At 36.4% G+C, this 15,282-nt stretch overlaps 2 protein-coding genes across 2 annotated transcripts in view; both read right to left on the bottom strand.

Annotated features, from left to right (window-relative positions):
* Positions 1 to 227: 227 nt before the first annotated feature.
* LOC107654721 (regulation of nuclear pre-mRNA domain-containing protein 1A-like) lies at positions 228 to 5,794 on the bottom strand. Its single transcript, XM_016441928.1, has 3 exons — positions 5,426 to 5,794; positions 2,330 to 2,459; positions 228 to 745 (listed from the first exon to the last, which is right to left on the bottom strand). The coding sequence occupies exons 1-3, from the start codon at positions 5,574 to 5,576 to the stop codon at positions 565 to 567; spliced, it is 462 nt and encodes a 153-aa protein (XP_016297414.1). The 5' UTR covers positions 5,577 to 5,794; the 3' UTR covers positions 228 to 564.
* Positions 5,795 to 10,743: 4,949 nt separating this feature from the next.
* The window catches only part of grinaa (glutamate receptor, ionotropic, N-methyl D-aspartate-associated protein 1a (glutamate binding)), a 17,191-nt gene continuing 12,652 nt past the window's right edge, over positions 10,744 to 15,282 (bottom strand). Inside the window, exons 4-7 of the mRNA XM_016441927.1 lie at positions 14,402 to 14,602; positions 14,107 to 14,235; positions 13,679 to 13,822; positions 10,744 to 12,044 (exon numbers count right to left, since the gene is read on the bottom strand). Coding sequence (XP_016297413.1) covers positions 11,895 to 12,044; positions 13,679 to 13,822; positions 14,107 to 14,235; positions 14,402 to 14,602 — 624 coding nt within the window. The 3' untranslated portion in view covers positions 10,744 to 11,894. The remainder of the gene's footprint in view (positions 12,045 to 13,678; positions 13,823 to 14,106; positions 14,236 to 14,401; positions 14,603 to 15,282) is intronic.

Genomic DNA, 15,282 nt, shown 5'->3' with positions numbered 1-15,282 from the left:
CTATCATAATTTTAGTTTATAAACTGCTGGGCTTTTGTAGCAGCAACTTCATTTGGATATAATTTATACCTTATGGAAATCAATTGAATCAACAGAAACAACGCAATGTGATTCATAAAAACAGACAGGTGCAAAAATTTGGCCACCCCAATGGAATAATTACATCAATATTTAGTAGAGCCTCCTTTTGCTGAAATAACAGCCTGTAGACACTTCTAATAGCCACTGATAAGTCCCTGAATTCTGGCTTCAAGTATTTTGGACCATTCTTCCTTGCAAAATGTCTCCAGTTCAGTCAGGTTTTATAGTTTCCGAGCATGGACAGCCTGCTTTAAATCATTCTATAGATTTTCGATGATGTTCAAGTCTGGGGACTGGGATGGCCATTCTAGAACACTGTATCTGTGTCTGTACATGAATCCCTTGGTAGATTTGGAACAATGCTTTGGATCATTGTCCTGTAACTTCAACCTCTTGACTGATTCTTGAACATGAACCAGACGAGCCTTTGCATACCTCAAACGACTCTGCTTGTTGGCAGTACACAGAAAAGGTTTTTCCGCATCACCCTTCCATTGAGCTGTGACTTGTGCAAAGTGCGCTGGACCGTGGAGCGATGTAGAATGACACCATCCGCAGCAAGATGTTCTTGGAGCTCTTTGGAGGTGGTCTGTGGTTTGTCTGTGACCATTCTAACCATTCTTCGCCTTTCAGATATTTTTCTTGGCCTACCACATATTTCCTTCTGTGGAGACAGAGACCTTAAACCTTTGAGATAACTTTTGTATCCTTCTCCTAATTTGTTCAGTTGCTTTGACACAATCTGTATTGTTAAAAGCGCTATATAAATAAAGGTGACTTGACTTGACTTGACTTCTCCTAATTGATATTGAGAAATTATCCTAGTTTTTAAGTCTTTAGAGAGTTTTTTGAGGTTCCCATGTTGCTACTTTCCAGTAGAAATTCAAAGAGAAGAACAACTAGCAATTAGCTAACTTGAATATTTTTCATTATTATTTTTTAATATTTTAATTAATATTTTTCTATTTTTATTTTTCAAAAGAGCTACCTTTTTCATTATTTGTTGAACCTGTATTTTCAGTCTAATGTTTATTGAACCAATCAAATCAATTTTGAATTGCAATCAATCAGCATTAATTGACTACAGATATTCACAGATATTTCAAATCACCACAACTGAAAGGGAGGCCAAACTCCCTGCACTCTATTTTTCACATTTGATTTTATTTCATACATCTCAAAACTGCTACACTAAGAATTTTTGTCTGAAAAACAATCACATTATCCATCTTTCTCTAAAAACTGAATGGCATATCACTACGATCTTTTCTTAAAAAGACAGAGCAAATTATTATGCAGCCTCAGAGGGGTGCCCAAACTTGTGCATAAAACTGTATACACATGCAAACACCAATGACTGGTACATATGGGTACAGTTATTTTAGACACTTCCAAAACTGGAAATACAATTTTTACATACATGAATTGTGTTTCCATCTTTGTTGCCACAGTTTTGGAAGTGCCTTTTTCTGTTCTGTAGAAAGGGGTATCCCAATACTCTTGTCCATATGTACAAGTCATTGGTGTTTGGTGGAGTTTTTGGCTTTTAAAGCCAAGGTTTGCATTTAAAGTCACACCAGAGGTGTTCAGCTTGGATTAGGACTTTGCTTTCTGCAGACTAGTGTTGTCACAGTACCAAAATTTCAGTATTCGGTACCAATACCAGTGAAAATCCACGGTTCTCGGTACCAATTTCGGTACCAAAGCAAAACACAAAAACATTCGGCAACAGTGTTAAAGCAGCCCAATTCCGCGGGAAAACCGCCGACTTGGCAACACTGGAAGAGGATAGCTTGCGGATAGCGCATCAAGAACCGGGTTGACCGGGTACTCGGTACCACCGGTACTTAAAAAAACCTGGTACCGTAACGTTTTCATTTTTTTAGTACCGACTTGGTACCGAAATACCGGGTCTTTTGACAACACTACTGCAGACCAGTCAAGATCTTCCACACTGACTGAATCAATCATTTATTTTTTAACCTTGCCTTATACAAAGAGGCATTGTCATGTTAGAATAAAAAAGGGTCGTGTCCAAAATTCCCTAGAATAGAATATCATTATATGCTTTAATATTAAGATTTTTACTCATGGAAATTACTAAAGTAGTCAAACCTGTTCATTAAAAGTGTCCCAGTACTTTTGTCAATATTGTGTGTGTATGTGTACTAAACCCACTAAATAAGAAAATATAACAATTGCAATTTACATAGGAGCTAAACAGCCCAAATACACTGGTCTAACTCACCTGGAAACATGTTTGAAAGCATCAACAATAACTGGGGAAAACTCTTGAGTGAACTCTGGTCCTTTCCTCTTGCTATTCTGTATGACATCATTAGCAAGATACAGGAAAGTCAGCTTACGGGACACCTGGGCTGCACAGAGAGAAAGAGGGGAAAAAAACATTTCTTATTCTTTAAATATTTGTGGTCTAAAAGAAAAGGCATGTGCTTCTTAATTAAACCAATTAAATAATTTCTACTATTGGTTTTGAATGTTGAGAGTAAAATAATATATTTGAAGTAACTGAATAGCAATTAAAATATGTACTAAGCAACAAAAGCATGTAGAATCCATAACAAGCGAGAAATGCTTGTTATGGATTCCTCCTGAACAAAAAAACTGCTATGGAAACTACACCTTCACTATCCACACAATGAGATCTCAGGAGAAATGATCTAAAGATAGCACTGTTTTTTTTATTACCACCACTGAAGCAATGCACCAATAATCCAATCCCACCTGCAAGCAAATGCACAGTATTTAGAAATAAAGGCCATGTAATAACTTTAAAATTATGAAAACTCATGAAAACAAACCTAATTCAAAAGCACAACACTGAATTCAAACAGTCTGCACTTGATGATGTTATTCTGAAGCTGTAATATTATCCCATTAGCCTAAAAGGAGATCAATCCCAAGCAACTAGGTTAAACCATAAAACCAAGAACGCACGGTAATCACTCGGAGACGGCATGAAATCCTATGAATTAATCTTAGCACTGCTAGCCCACACAGTAATCCCAAGCCCTCATTGTTGTCCTAACCAACCACTAACTAGGTCAAAATAAAAATGACTCAACACTTCTTAAGAAACTCTAATTAAATTATACATTTTCATATAGAAAGATGGCACCATTTCTAAAGGGCAGATTAAAATCACTTCATCTACACAGCAGCTTTATAACTTGCATTTATTATGTCATTTACATTTTACATTTAGTCATTTTGCAGACGCTTTTATCCAAAGCGACTTACAATTGGGGAATACATAAAGCGATTCTTCTTAAAGAGGCAAACAGACACAGGAAGTGCTCGTAATACCAAGTTTCAGGCATTTGTTCAAATAAGTACAAGCTAGAAAGGGAGGGAATAAATAAAGAGAAAAACAAACGTTTTTTTTTTTTTTTTTAGGATGAAGTCAAGTAGTGTCGAAAGAGATGAGTTTTCAGCTGTCGCTTGAAAATTGTCAGGGATTCAGCATTCCGGATAGGGGTGGGAAGATCGTTCCACCAGCCAGGAACGATGAACGAGAATGTTCTGGAAAGTGATTTTGAGCCTCTCTGTGATGGTACCACGAGGCGTCGCTCACTAACGGATCTCAGACTTCTGGAGGGGATGTAGATTCGTAGTAGTGAGTGGAAGTAGGTGGGTGCTGAGCCTGTGGCTGTCAATCAAGTATTGCATCTACTCTGACTGGGGCAAACTGAAGTAAACGAAACTGCATTGCTAAGTACTTGCAATGACATCACTGTGCAACAAGTCAAACACATGACAATTACTAGAGACCAGTTTTCCAAACACAAAATTAATCATATTACTATAAGCTTGAGCCCTAGATTGAGCCCTAAGGTCAATAAATGTATTGTACACCTTAACATGATGTTCGCATGCAGTCTGTTGGAGATAAATACAAGAGAGCTGATCAAAGAATCTAGACTCCTACAGCACATTGTGTCATTATCACAAAGGTGCAACATTATAATAAGCCTTCAATGGCACCAGCAGTTAGGCAGGATCAGACTAAGTGAATGTTTATCATGTCTGTGAGAAGATAAAAGAGGACTGTGCAGACCTGTGACAATACTAGCAACGGACAGCCTTAAAAATTGTTCATAAGCAATTTCTGTTAAGTATCTCTATATAAATAGATGCAAAAATCTGTGGCAAGTGGCAACATAATATTGGAATAGGCAATGATTAAGCAATGAAATCTAAAGCCACTAACTGGTAAATATTGTTGCATAAAAATACATTTCTTAAAACAAAAGCAAAAAAAAAAAAAAAGAGAAATAAAGCTTAATTAAAGGTAGGTAATTGGGTAATTAAGGTGTGCTGTTCAGGGTGGCGTGTTGTCAAGTAATAAATAAAACCAAGTTCTTCAGCAGCGGGCCAAACAAATGTGAGCTATTCTAGCATCATCCATGCATGCATGAAATAGATAGTAGCATGTGAAACGCCTCACCAGAGAAGCGCTAATTAAACATCACTATTTCTGTCACTGATTTTGGCCACCCAAAACTATTAAACTTTTTTTTAGCTCAATAAAATAAAAACCCAGTACTTGCCATTCAAAGAGGGGGATCTAGTTGATCCTAAACTAGACTTTGGGATCAACTACACTTTTTATAAAGCACACCCTATGTTAGATCAGACAAGTCTGATCTCATCCCAACACAGACCACATGTGCCAGGGCAGGGGAGTAAAGGGGTCTGGGTACATGTAGAATCATTGCATCTTGCCATGTTTACTGGAATTTTCAAAAATAAACAATAATTAAAAAAAAACATTAGGCTATGGCCTAAACCCCCCAAATATTGCCTAAAACTGAATCTAGTATGGAAACAGATGAGTATATGCTTCAAAATGGCTGCCAGGGTCAGTGGGAGCATCAACAACTCTGGGAAATAGATCATAACATATCTAATGTAGATATTATATTGAATATTTCCTCTGGGATTCACCAAAATCGTATATGCTGTAGTGAAACTTTAAGCTGAGTTGACTAAAAACACATGTTGCTGAGTGTCTCAATATCCGCAATTTTCATACAGACTGGTATTGTTCACTGATAAAGAAAATAAAGAACAAAAAAAAAAAAAAAAGGAATTGAGTATTTGTCTAAATAATAACCTGCAAAGTAAGCTGCAGAATACGTGAAGGAACCAAAACTTGTACGTTAACTGCTAAATGAGCTAAGCTGCTAGCTTATAAGGGAACCTATGATTAGCTTGTTTGCTACATGTCTTGTTTAATTTTATTTCAAAACGACAAAACATAACATAACCTCGCATTGTAAAGCTATTCTAGGTGTTTGAGGTATAATGTACCTCTCCTTACCTTTCTTCAGCTCGTTATACCAGACTTTGACGATGGTTTTGGAGTGTTTTCTGTGGTGGATGAGCCACAGTGAAAGGGTCTGCACGCTCTGCTGGGAGTTACTCAGTTCTGATAATTTCTTCTCCAAAGCAGGCTCCGAGAACACGGACATTTTCAATTACAATTAAGAATTGGGTAGAAAAGGCTCCTTGCCTATACCAGGCACCCGAGGGTCGAGGATATTAAAGCTGAAAACTCCTCAAGCTAGCTACACATTCCCTGGTTTACCACAGAGCGCACAGTGAGCATGCGCAGTCTCACCGCGCGCATGTGTGAGTCTGTTACAAACCTTAGCGATGACACACAGACAGCAGTTTAGGGCATGCAGTCTAGCTCTGTTTCAAACTGCAATCATGTATTAATAAAATAGAAACTATGGTATATGAGATTAATTGATGGGATATATAGTTTTTCGGGGAATACAGAGGGGATCAGGCACTAATTTATTACAGTCAGAGACTCTTAGATGAAGACACCAGCACAGCATAATGCAAAAAAAAAAAAAAAAAAAGGAAAAGAAAGAAATAAGCAGAAGAAATATGTTCAACATTGATAATGATAAACGTTTTTAGAAATAAACGTCAGCAGTAATGGCTGCAGAAAATTCAGCTTTGCAATCACAGGAGTACTTTTTAAAATATATTAAAAACAATTTTTTATAAATGTAATATTTCACAATATTTCAGTTTCTAATGTATTTTTGATTAAATAAATTAAGCCTTGGTAAGCATAAGAGACTTAAAAATCGTTTACAAATCTTACTTTATTGTTTAAATTGTTTATTGTTTAAAATGTACACACTGGTCACTGTGGTTTAAGCTGATTTTTCAGCTAGTGCTAAAACAAAACCAACCAAAACCAGTCTAACTGTAACATCGACTATGTAACATAATTTAAAAATTAATAAAGTAAATAAATAAAGTTAAATTAATTTTAAAAAGTTACAAGTTTAACAACTTTGGTTGCTGTTGTTATTATTATTATTATAAGTTTAAAGCAGGGTGAAATGTTTTACAGGCCTGTTAGATTATTTGTTTAAATGTTTAATTTCAGTCCAATCTGGCCTGTACCTTTCTAAATTATAATTGTCTTTTAAACGTGATCAGTTTTTTTATTATCTTTTAATTTTCAGGGACAGGAGAAGAGTTTGGGAAACTTGTTAGGACACAGTCAGTATTTAATATGGAGCCACTAGTGTTGATGTATTTACTGCTTCTCTCCTGAGCTGCTCATATAGTTCCGAGTTCTCAGGGTTCAGCTCACTGTTGTGACATCATAATGGAGATTCCGTTCTGGCAGCTCTAAACTGCTGTTCTGACTAATTGTCTTCTGTTGGTGTGTTAGGAGTGAAAAGATCGAAAGCTACTTTCGTGACTTTCTGCAGATACTGACGACAAATATTGAATTCACTTGCAGCATTCAGTGTCCACAATGGCACTGTTTAGCAGTGTATTTAGACAACTTTTTGAGCGTTTTGCTCACTCCTTGCGCAGAAGGGAGACACCTTTGAGGGCACAGCAATGTGCAGCGCAAGAACGAGTGGCACTAGAGAAACTTCCAGAGGCATCACTGACGAAGGCGGGTGAGAGTGAGGCCTTCCACTTCACTGCCAAAAACAGGAAGTGCAGGAGGAGACGCCGCCAGGTAACTTAGCTGAGAAGTACCAGCTTGCACTGGAAAAAAAAATTGGTTTAGAATCAAGTTTCACTCAGTAATTGCTAGTAAATTTCACAATTAATTACAAAGAAACATCAACACATTGAATTAAATGTGAAATTTTAAAAATAGAAAGACTGAAATAGTATTGTCTTGTATAATTTACTACAATAATCTTTATTTACGAACTTGAAACATTGGTTTTTACAGTATGGAAAGAAAGAGAAGGAAAGACAGGTGAGAGATGAATGAGGGAGGAAGTCATAAAGACAAGGCTGAAAAAGGAAGAGAGACACTTAGCCTTGAAAAGATAAAGGATAGAGGACATGTGCCGCAGAAAAAAAGAGAGTCTGCCAAATTCAGAGAGATGCAGAGTCTAGAAAATTTGATGGAGGGAGGAAGTGAGCATAGAGAGGAGAAGAGAAAACTGAAGGAACAAAAGACCACTGAGCCTACTCCATTTCTTGTGGAGGTCAAACCTCAGCAAACTCTAGTCAGTCCTGCAGTGAGATCTTCATTCTTGAAGCCAATAGAAGGAGAACTTCCAGTGCTTCCAAGTGTCTTCAAAGACCTTACTCTACCAACTGTTCGCTTCAAGCCCCTGCCGCCAGTGACCAGACCGCCCATACATCCTCAAAAGCCAGCTCCTGCACCAGAGGAAGTGTCCCTGCCATGTTCTCCTCTTCAAGTGGTTCCTCCACATCCCACTCCAGCACATGATGAACTGTTTTCCCTCCGACGCTCCCAAGTGAGTCCTCCCAGACAACTGGTGGTTCCTCCGAGCCCCACTCCTGAATCTGATGAAGTTGTTGATCTGCAGCGTTCTTCAACTCAAGTGTGTCCTCCCAGCCCGCTGAAGCCTCAGCCGTACACTTCTTCCCTGTTTGAGCCGCCTCCACAACTCATGCTCATCGACATAGAGGATGAGGAGACCGAGTATGTGGAGTACACAGGGAAGACCTTTCAGGCCTGTGACTTACCCAAGTCTGAAAGCCCCCGACTGCTGGGGGCTGAAATGAAACCGAGACAGATGATAGCTTGGTTGGAGAGTGACTGCGAGGTGCTGGAGGACGTGTGGTCGAGTGAAGTGGTGAGGGTCCAGGGATTTGAGGAAGTGAAAGATAATCCTGATGAAATGGGAGACTCCAAGGCCATAGAAGGGCATTTGGATGACGCCTCTCAGAAAAACAAGGAGATGGATGAGCACATGATGAAGCTGTTCTGTGTAACCTCTCCTGAAGGTCCCAAAAATGAGACCCAGCACAATGTGAATGTCCAGCAAGAGCCAAAGAGCAAAAGAAAAGTGTCACTTTTTCTGTTCACCTGGGCAGAAGAGAAGGCCAAGAAAAAGGAGGAGAACAAAATACGGAAGGAGAAACAGCGAAGAGAAAAAGAGTTGCTGCTTGAACGCTACAGGAACGATCCAAAACTGAAGCACTTGTTGATCAACAAGCACAACCACCACTACTGCTCCTCTGAATGAAGATCATTGTCCCTTCCCAAAACATCCTCTTCACCTTTAACCTACTGCACAATTCTGTGTACAAATAAAAAAAACTGTGCAAACTAAAAGTTGAAAGATCCATGCAAGTTTCCTGAATATTAACACATAAAACGTGTTTAACCCTTTAACTGTCACCCGTCCCCTCTGTGGGACGCCTAAGTTTACTTCACTATATTACAATTAAATCCTAATCTAATCATGACAAACTATATATCGTTGGAAAGGTCTAAGACTCCTAAATAGATATTTTACCAATGTTTTTGTTAAAAATGATGTAGGAAAAGTAATAGATTAATTTATGACGAGTGCACCTCAAAAATCTACATAACATAGGAGTTCTGACCTTTGTCAAAAAAGTCTTCTTTGTTGCCTTTTTCTCCATCACACTTTAGAAATCATCAGAAATTATATATCAATTGAAAACTTTAAATCTCAAAATTCTTCCTTTGAAACCCATTTTAAAATCAAACATTGCATTACCATGAAAATGGTACATCAATATGTTACAAAATGTTTTCGTTCATGAATTATAAAAATGTAAGTTTGGATCATGCTCTTTCATGTCTATGTTCAAAAATGTGAGTGACAGTTAAGGGGTTAATGTTCAAATGTTCAATATGAAAACATGTTTGAAGGGATTTTCAACCATTTTGAATAACTATTTTTAACTAAGAACAGCCACAGGAAGTGAATGATTAATCTCAGATCACAACATTAAAACTACACTTGATTTGAGTAAAAGGTACATTTCATAGATAAGTTACAATTAAGTTTATCATATTGTCTATGATTTGGATTCCAATACGAAACCTGCCACTCTCACTAGAGGACCCCTTTGTGGATTTTTGGAGCATTTCCTCCCTAAAAATACATACCATATGCTTGTTGTTTTTGACCAAAATTGCAGGTGTTTATTTATTTATGACTCTTTCAGAGGCAAAGACTTTTGCAGATTCATGTTTACAGTCATATAATACAATATATGAAAGTAAACAACTTCAAATTTTCTAAACAAAGTTTTGGTAGTGAGGACTATTAAAACTGAAAAATCTGTTTTTTAAATGATCATAATTATGATGAGATAAACAGTTGTAATGTTACTCTTCCTTCGTGACACTTTATTTCTTATCTTATTACGTTAGGTCATGACTGAACAACAAATACTAATAAATCACAAATACTAGAGTCAGCTTTACATATTTTTCCATACACAACACTCAGAAAATAAGGTACAAAAGTGGTCACTGGGGCAGTACCTCTTCAAAAGATACACGTTTGTACCTAAAGAGTCCATACATATTAGTACCCAAAAGGTTTTGTGTAGATTTTGAACCTTTTTTTTTTTTTCTGATAGTGAAGACTAATTTTATCAATGTATTAATAGACATGGAATGAAACGAGCACCTGTCTTTGAGTGATTCACTCAAATGATCAAGATACTGATTCATTTAAAATTGGTCTCATAACAATTTTCAACAATTCATGTCATGATACATTTCATGTATGATTTGCAATCTACTCCAGTCACTAAAAGTACAACAAATGACCATTTCAAGCTGTATTTTCCTCTAATTTTATTTTTGTAATGAAAAGCAAACGGGCTGCAGAGGAACTTTTAGTCTAATGCAAATATACAGTGCAAAGAGATCTACAAAGCCCAAACACACTCTACACACCTCAATCCACTATAGCTTTACTTATGCAGAAGTTAGTAATAAAGACAAATATTTTACTCAAATAAACAAAAGAAGGTTTATGCCACCCAAGTCAATATTTTCTTAACCCATGCCTTTCACAGCCAGTTCAATGTTCAATAGCGCCACATGCAAGGTAGGAGATTTCAGCTGGGTACATGACATTTCAGTGAATGTTACAAGTTAATTAATTAGCTGTGAAACCATTGTACATTCACATCTGCAATCATCTGGAGTGAATATTCATTAGTAAACAATTTTAATTAACAGAAATCTGTCTTTACATACTGCAATTAGCCCTAATACGCTTAAATAAATGCCGGTCAATGTTTAGTGTTTTTAAATTCTTAAATTTCTAGGACAATTTAAAAAGAACCATATTACCATGTTCATGACAATTCGTCCATTACCCAGCAGACTTCCTCTGGCATTTTAATAAATAACTTATAAATAACCACAAAAACATCAAATGCAAGAATTATCCTAGAAATATCCTGTTATTGTCCAGCACATGGAACATTTTTGCAAGGTAACGTGCAACTAGTGATATTTCCAAAAGCATCAAATAATCCAATATTCCATTCACATTTGTTAAAATAAGGGAATTACATATCTTTCCCTCAATCACACACACACATACACAAACAAAACAACAAAATGATCTATTTAATAAAAAAAAAAGTAAAGTAGTCAGCATGAAAGAGAAAAGAGTTATGTAATGTAGTGTTTGAGCCTCAAATACTGACCTTTGGAACTATTTAATAGTCAGGACAACCACACAAGCTCACCTTCCTCTCAAAAATAAAAAATTAAAAGTTATTATACACAGGCTTTATTTTACTTCTCATAGTTATACTGTAGATAAGTCAACTGAACAAACGTTTGTCATCTTGGAGTGTATATATTGGTGGTATTACGTTGCAAAGCAGCAATGTTATAGAAACGCACACATTAGTGAGCAGCACAGACAGATATTCAGATATTCATGCCTAGAACTAGAGGGGTTTGAGCTTTATTTGACTATTTACAGCTACTGTATATATATGCAAATGTTTGGAGAAGTATCGATGTCTGTCTGACATTCTTCGCTGTGTTAGACTATCATGCAGAGACTTTATTTTTTGACTAGTGGAGCACATTAGCATCAGTAATGTTCGTTACTCTGACAAACAAATCTCCGCTCATTGATATCTGCTCTTTCTTTCTGCCTCTCGATCAACCAGAGAGCAAAGATGCAAAAGTTAGTCGAGTGAAATTTCTGCCATGCCGTTTGGATGCAACTGTTGAGTCATATCACGTTATACATCTCCAGAACCAGAAGCGGTTTTAACAAGGACAGAGCGAGCGATGTAGAGGAACTACATTCAAACGGGTTCTTAAATAATTTTCTGATTTCTAATTTTGCCCAGAAAAGGACAAAGAGCTTATGGCTTGATCAGCCTGTACATGTTGACATACAGGGAATGTGAAAGACAAATAAATTAAGAATATGAGGAAAGGTGAAGAAATGTGAGTTGGTACATCATTCCGTGTAAAGTGGACTGCACTTTTCTCTTCTTACAGGAAGGGGGCACACTCATTCCCTGGTGCGACCCACGATGGCCAGGATGTAAAGGAAGATGTTGATGATGTCGGTGTAGAGGTTAAGAGCTGCATAGACGTACTCCTCTGGGCTAATGGCCATCTTCTTGTTGCCCAGGAGAAGCTGGGTGTCCACAGCTAGGAACTGTGAAAGAACAAACAAGCACTGAGTATCGCATTCATGTTGTGCTTGGGGAAATAAAGCAAGCTGAACTGATACAGAGATTGAAAATGATATTAATCTTTTCCTTTTCTTCGTTTTTTTAAAGATGTGTGCTATTATATACAATTTTTACCTTGTGGGTGATTAAAAAAATCTCATAGACTTACATCAAAGGAGTGATTCAAATAATATTTAGGGACTAGAATATCATAAAGACTTGGTGAGGGGCTCTTTTAACACTTTAAGCTTATAAGCAATCACCTAGCACAATGCACTGGGCCTAGCAGCACCACTGATGTTTTATTCAGAAACTACAAAATTGTGTGTTCTCAAATCATCAGCAAATACTACATGAAGTTCACTGGGTTTGTATCCTGCTTTACTGCAATAGTTACACTATTCTGTTTAAAAGTTTGCAGTCAGTCTGTTCTTTGGAGCTTTCTCTTGATCAAAGAATCCTGAAAAAATGTATCAATGTATGAAAAGCACCACAGCTGTTTTTAAGATTGATTATAATAAGAAATCTCCAAATCAGCATATTAGAATGATTTCTGAAGGATCATTCAGCTGCTGAATTCAGCTTTGCCATCACAGCAATAATTAACACTTTAAAATATATTCAAATAGAAAAAGGTTATATTAAATTACAATAATATTTCACAATATTACTGTCCTTACTGTATTTTTGATCAAATAAATGCAGTCTTGGTGAGCATAAGAGATTTCTTTCAAAAACATAAAAAAAAAATTCAAAAAAAACCTTACCAATCCAAATTTTGAATGGTACTGCACAACATAATTTCCTGAAGGATTTATCCAAGAACTCTACAGTAATTTCCTGATGTTCCAACAGCTTAATCTCACTGCTCCAAAAGACATATGATTTTATACAGCCAGTCAGACTGGAAAATTGGAGATTTCGAAAGGGCACAAATTTGGTGACCCAGTTTAAGACAGATGGTGAAACGCTTTACATGTACCTCACAGCAAAGACATAATTCTTACACCGTTTTGACAAAGGACGATAACTTTAATAGCAAACAATTAAACTATAATAGCAAAGTGCAGGTTTCCACTTTTGAAAGATATATGTTCGCCAATGCAGCATGCTATTGATCAAACAAACTGTCCAAACCCTAATAATCTTATCTATTTCTTATTTTTCTTAATCTAATGGTTATTTAATCTTAAAGTGCAATAGCAAAGCACCACTCCAGCCATTAGTCCAGACTTCTGTTTTATTATCTTGTTGAAAACAGCAGTGTAGTTTAATGAAGTGTGGAAGTCACAATACAATGTCTTTTCTAAAGTCTAAGAAGTATTTTGTTTCTAAAGTGAGTAAGCCGAAATATCTGAAGAGATGAAAGAAGAAAAAGAAGAAAAAAGTAAACTAAATCTAACCAGAGAGAGAAGATCAGATGTACAACTCAACATTTCTTTTCAATAAATTGACAGCTAGAATGCCAAAGGTTTTAAAGGTTATCAATAACGCAAGTAAAGAATAGATTGAAGAAAAAAAGGTCTGACAAATTTAACAGTCTTAGTAACACAGAAGTATACATTTACGTGAAAATTTTTTTTTAAAAGGATATTAAGGTATTGATGGTTTTACTTACACAAGTGAACAGCAGGGCCCCGAGCGAGGCGTAGACGATGTGGAGAATTTTGTTTTGGATGAAGATGCAGAGGAAAGAGGCCAGGAGAAGGACAATCAGACAGACAAAAAGAACACCCCAGCAGGAAGTGAAGTCATATTTGCTCTATTTTTGAAAAAGAGAAGGATAATGACAATCAGTGGTGGTTACCGCATACAAAGGATGCATGGAAGACACTCGATAAAACCTCCTAGTTCAAACGTTCGGAAAGTAATTCTGCAATAGTTGAATGGGAAGGTCCACAACCGTGAACTACACTATGAAATCCTGCCATGCTGTCATTATAAACTTGAGATGTTGTTTGGTAACAAAGTGTGAATACAATAAAATACGATACAATAAAACAAAAAGAAGAAAAACTATGAGACTGCTACAGTGAGCAAACAAACCTGCAATGAGAAAAGCACAACTGTGAAGCAGACCACCGCAGTGATGCCCACTGCCATGATAACTGCATCTGTATCATAGTAGCTGGCGACCATTCCAACCATATAGGACAGACTCAGGGTCAGGATGGACTGAGAACGAAGAAATACAGTTAGCTATATACTAAAACATTTAACAAAAATATTTAACATAATGCAAACAACTAATTTTTCCAGTTTGCAAATCATATTAAATCATATAAAAACTAGAACATAGAATACATAGAATAAAAACATGTGTAAATATAGGCAGTTGTACCAGTGCCACCAGGTTCCATGGGTGTTTGCGGCGAAACTCTCCACAGCAGCTGAGAACGATCAGTGAAACAAAGAAGACAGCATAGGAGACATAGTATGTCCACTGATTTCTCCGTACAAACACTTTGACGTCAGTTGCAAAGGTGAAAACGGCAACAAAAGAGAAGGTGACCAACAGCTGCACGGTCAAGACCATAAACACCTGAGAAGAGAGTAAAGAAACAGTGTTTTTCTTTGACACACTGTACTGTTACATACACTATTTACACACACACATTTGATAAGACCATTTGTAGTAACTGTTTAATAAACATATTTGTCATTTATCTGTGTGTATACTGTACACTCTGTAATAATGATGTTAAATGTGACATTTTTAGAGATTTTATTTCATTTACTTCCCAATATCTGACCATTTTGAGACTACTATAATTGCCCATTAACTGTGCCTGGCTGATAAACAAAAGTGGTAGTTCCCTGTATTCATTTTTAAGAAATATAATTCACATCTATAACATTTATTGTTATATTACCTTTCCTCAATTACAAAAAATAGTTAACACTGCTGTGAGGGTCTTTCTTATTTTTGAATACAGCACATTAGATTTTTTTCTTTTGCTATTTAAGCAAATGGGAATGCAAAAAAAAAAAAAAAGTGTTATTAGTGTCCTAATTTTGTCACCCATGGCTTTTCCATTTTGGCTTTATTTTTGTTAAATAAACAATGACACAGTGCAATATATCATGTGTTGTTGTTCATCTGAGGTTTTATTGTCCAAATTTTAAGAACCAGTTATATGTCCTGATAAGGAAAACCATGGAATTCAATAGTGTCCTAACTTCTTCACATGACTGTGAATATATATATATATATATATATTA

This window comes from Sinocyclocheilus anshuiensis, unplaced genomic scaffold, assembly GCF_001515605.1.
Source record: "Sinocyclocheilus anshuiensis isolate Anshui unplaced genomic scaffold, SAMN03320099.WGS_v1.1 scaffold195, whole genome shotgun sequence".
NCBI lineage: Eukaryota > Metazoa > Chordata > Actinopteri > Cypriniformes > Cyprinidae > Sinocyclocheilus > Sinocyclocheilus anshuiensis.
Note: the sequence above shows the minus strand (reverse complement) of the source record. Positions and strands in the feature narration are given on the sequence as shown.

Bases quoted from the DNA above. Each gene is read 5' to 3' on its own strand.
- LOC107654721 (XM_016441928.1), bottom strand. From the start codon at position 5,576: ATGTCCGTGTTCTCGGAGCCTGCTTTGGAGAAGAAATTATCAGAACTG. The intron at 2,460-5,425 runs GTAAGGAGAGGT...CTCTCTGTGCAG, and splicing joins GTATAACGAGCTGAAGAAAG to CCCAGGTGTCCCGTAAGCTG. The intron at 746-2,329 runs GTGAGTTAGACC...CTGTCTCCACAG, and splicing joins GCTTTCAAACATGTTTCCAG to AAGGAAATATGTGGTAGGCC.